Source organism: Hoplias malabaricus, chromosome 7 (assembly GCF_029633855.1).
Source record: "Hoplias malabaricus isolate fHopMal1 chromosome 7, fHopMal1.hap1, whole genome shotgun sequence".
NCBI classification, from domain to species: domain Eukaryota; kingdom Metazoa; phylum Chordata; class Actinopteri; order Characiformes; family Erythrinidae; genus Hoplias; species Hoplias malabaricus.
In genome coordinates this window covers 46,010,592-46,013,091 of record NC_089806.1, presented here as the reverse complement: position 1 = coordinate 46,013,091, position 2,500 = coordinate 46,010,592, and the positions used below count along the sequence as shown (strand labels likewise).

Genomic DNA, 2,500 nt, shown 5'->3' with positions numbered 1-2,500 from the left:
CAGCACACAGTCAGCAGTCTCTCAGAAATACCAGCACCGTGTGGTTCTCAATTCCATATAAATCACGTGTTATAACGTAAATACCGCAGGGGCATGTGTGATATACACACAATACAGTGCCCCTCTAATAGCTGGACTGACCGGAGTACAGTTTACAGTAATAGACTGTATTAATAATGTATTACAGTGGGCAGGGGTGGTGTCAGACGTTGCCACAATAACGGAGAGGGGTCAAAACAAAGTCGTGTTTTGTGCCTCTTTCTCGCAAACACTCTGCTTCCAAAACTTTGGAGAGTTCTTCTTTACATAACGTCACACACACACACACACACACACACACACACACAGAGAGAGAGAGAGAGAGAGGGAGGGAGGGAGAAAGACAAGCAGAGAGAGCACAGAGTGTTTCCCAGCAGCGCTCCACCTCTCACAGGATGCTTCCCTTATAAGGGCACTGACGTCACGGGATACCCTGCGATGGAACGACACCCGTTCACGTAAAGACCTGGAGAAAAAATAGAAAATATAAAAATAATAATAACAAAAACACAAATATACACGGTTTAAAAAGCGCTTAGACGCAACACACGCCTCGTATCTGTTTTCGGAAAATGCCCAGAGCAGAAAAGCGCAGACGGCGCTGTTTAATCTCGGCGTTGCTCAGTGTTTGTTTGCGCGCTCGAATGTTCCGAGATGGCCACGCCCCCTCCGCCTGCGTCATCCGCGGGGTATAAATAGAGCGCTCGCTAGCTTTCCTCAGCACTCAAACTTTGGATTCAGAAGATCGACGAGAGTTGACGGACAGAGAGAGCGATTTAACCGGCTTTCACTCGGTCTTTCCGCTGTAGGAACACTTTACACGACCACCGAAGGCTTTTGGACGACCTCCGAGAGAGGAAAAAAGGAGCATTAAAGCAAGAGAAGCGATGTTTTCCACTCTGGACTGCGACTCGTCCTCCCGCTGCAGCAGCGCGTCCCCCAGCTACGGCTCCCCGGCGGGAGTCTACCTCGGCGGCCAGGTACGAGGCTTAAACACGGCGCTGATCCTTTCATTCGCGCTCTTTTAGCGCTTTTAGAGAAGTCACCCGTAAAGTCTGAGACATTTTTGGTGTATTTTAGCTCCAAAAAACAAATCTGAAAGCGATGTTTATTACTTAAATATTGAGTTGTAATTTGCTTTGTTTACCTCAGAGTCTTTAAATGTGTAATTCTGCTCTAAATATGTAATTATACGTTTATTAAGTGTAAGTTCCCCACTAAAGAACTCGAATTAAATCAAATAAATCACCCAGACCTTAACTGAAGCAGTGTGTGTTCTGAAACTAAACTGTGTGTGTTTTTGTTACATTTGTAGGACTTCAGCGACATGGCGGACTCCCCTGCTTCCTTCGTTCCCACGGTAACGGCCATCTCCTCCTGCCCTGACCTGCAGTGGATGGTCCAGTCCGTGGTGTCTTCAGTAGCGCCCTCCACAGGCCGAGCTCATCCCTACAGCCCCAACACGTCCTACACAAGAGGGAGGATGTCCACCAAGGCCCACAGCTCCAGCCGCAGGGGCAAATTCGAACAGGTACTTACTTGTGGTGTGTTTACGCCCTGTGTTTAATACCCCCCCCCCTGCTTCGTGTACCCGTGTGTCAGGAGACGAGACTCAGTTTTCTCTTTGCTCTTCACAGCTCGCTCCAGAGGAGGAGGAAAAGCGAAGGCTCCGCCGCGAGAGAAATAAGATGGCAGCTGCCAAGTGCCGCAACAGGAGGCGAGAGCTGACGGACACCCTCCAAGCTGTAAGTGTCTTCTCCGTTGTTGCCGATGCTTCGGGAACTAGTTTGATTTTCCACTGATATCTCGGCGAGAAACAGACCACTAAACCTCCCTCCTCTTTTTAGGAAACGGACAAACTGGAGGACGAGAAGTCCCTTCTTCAGAACGACATCGCCAACCTCCAGAAGGAGAAGGAGAGGCTCGAGTTCATTCTGGCTGCCCACCGTCCCATCTGCAAGATTCCCTCTGAGCTGGACTCCGCTCTCAGGGGTTCCCCCGTGTGCCCGGTTTCCATGTCCGCCATCCAGAGCTCAGCGTCTCCGGCGCCGGAAATCCAGAGCGTGGTGACGTCTGCGCCGTCCGTGCGCGCAGAACCGTCTTTGGTGAGCAGCAGCTCGTCGCTGATGTTCACCAACGCCGCCTCCCTGGAGCCGCAGAGCTCCGCCGTGAAGATCTCGGACCTGGAGACGTCCCTGGACCTCCTGAGCCGAGCCGAGGTGGAGACGGCCCGCTCCGTGCCGGACGTGGACCTGTCCAGCTCTCTGTACGCTCAGGACTGGGAGCCCCTGTACACGCCGGCCAACCTGGAGCTGGAGCCTCTGTGCACCCCCGTGGTCACGTGCACGCCCGCCCTCCCCTCCTACACCTCCTCCTTCGTCTTCTCGTACCCGGACACGGACGTCTTCCCAGAGGCTCAGCGAGGCTCCGAGCACTCGTCCGACTCCCTGAGCTCGCCCAC

General features: G+C 52.8%; 1 protein-coding gene across 1 annotated transcript in view; it reads left to right on the top strand.

Annotated features, from left to right (window-relative positions):
- Positions 1-767: 767 nt before the first annotated feature.
- fosab (v-fos FBJ murine osteosarcoma viral oncogene homolog Ab) overlaps positions 768-2,500 on the top strand; it is a 1,976-nt gene continuing 243 nt past the window's right edge. Inside the window, exons 1-4 of the mRNA XM_066677048.1 lie at positions 768-1,019; positions 1,355-1,570; positions 1,677-1,784; positions 1,887-2,500. The exon at positions 1,887-2,500 is cut by the window's right edge and continues 243 nt beyond it. Of these exons, the coding sequence (XP_066533145.1) occupies positions 927-1,019; positions 1,355-1,570; positions 1,677-1,784; positions 1,887-2,500 (1,031 nt within the window). The 5' untranslated portion in view covers positions 768-926. The remainder of the gene's footprint in view (positions 1,020-1,354; positions 1,571-1,676; positions 1,785-1,886) is intronic.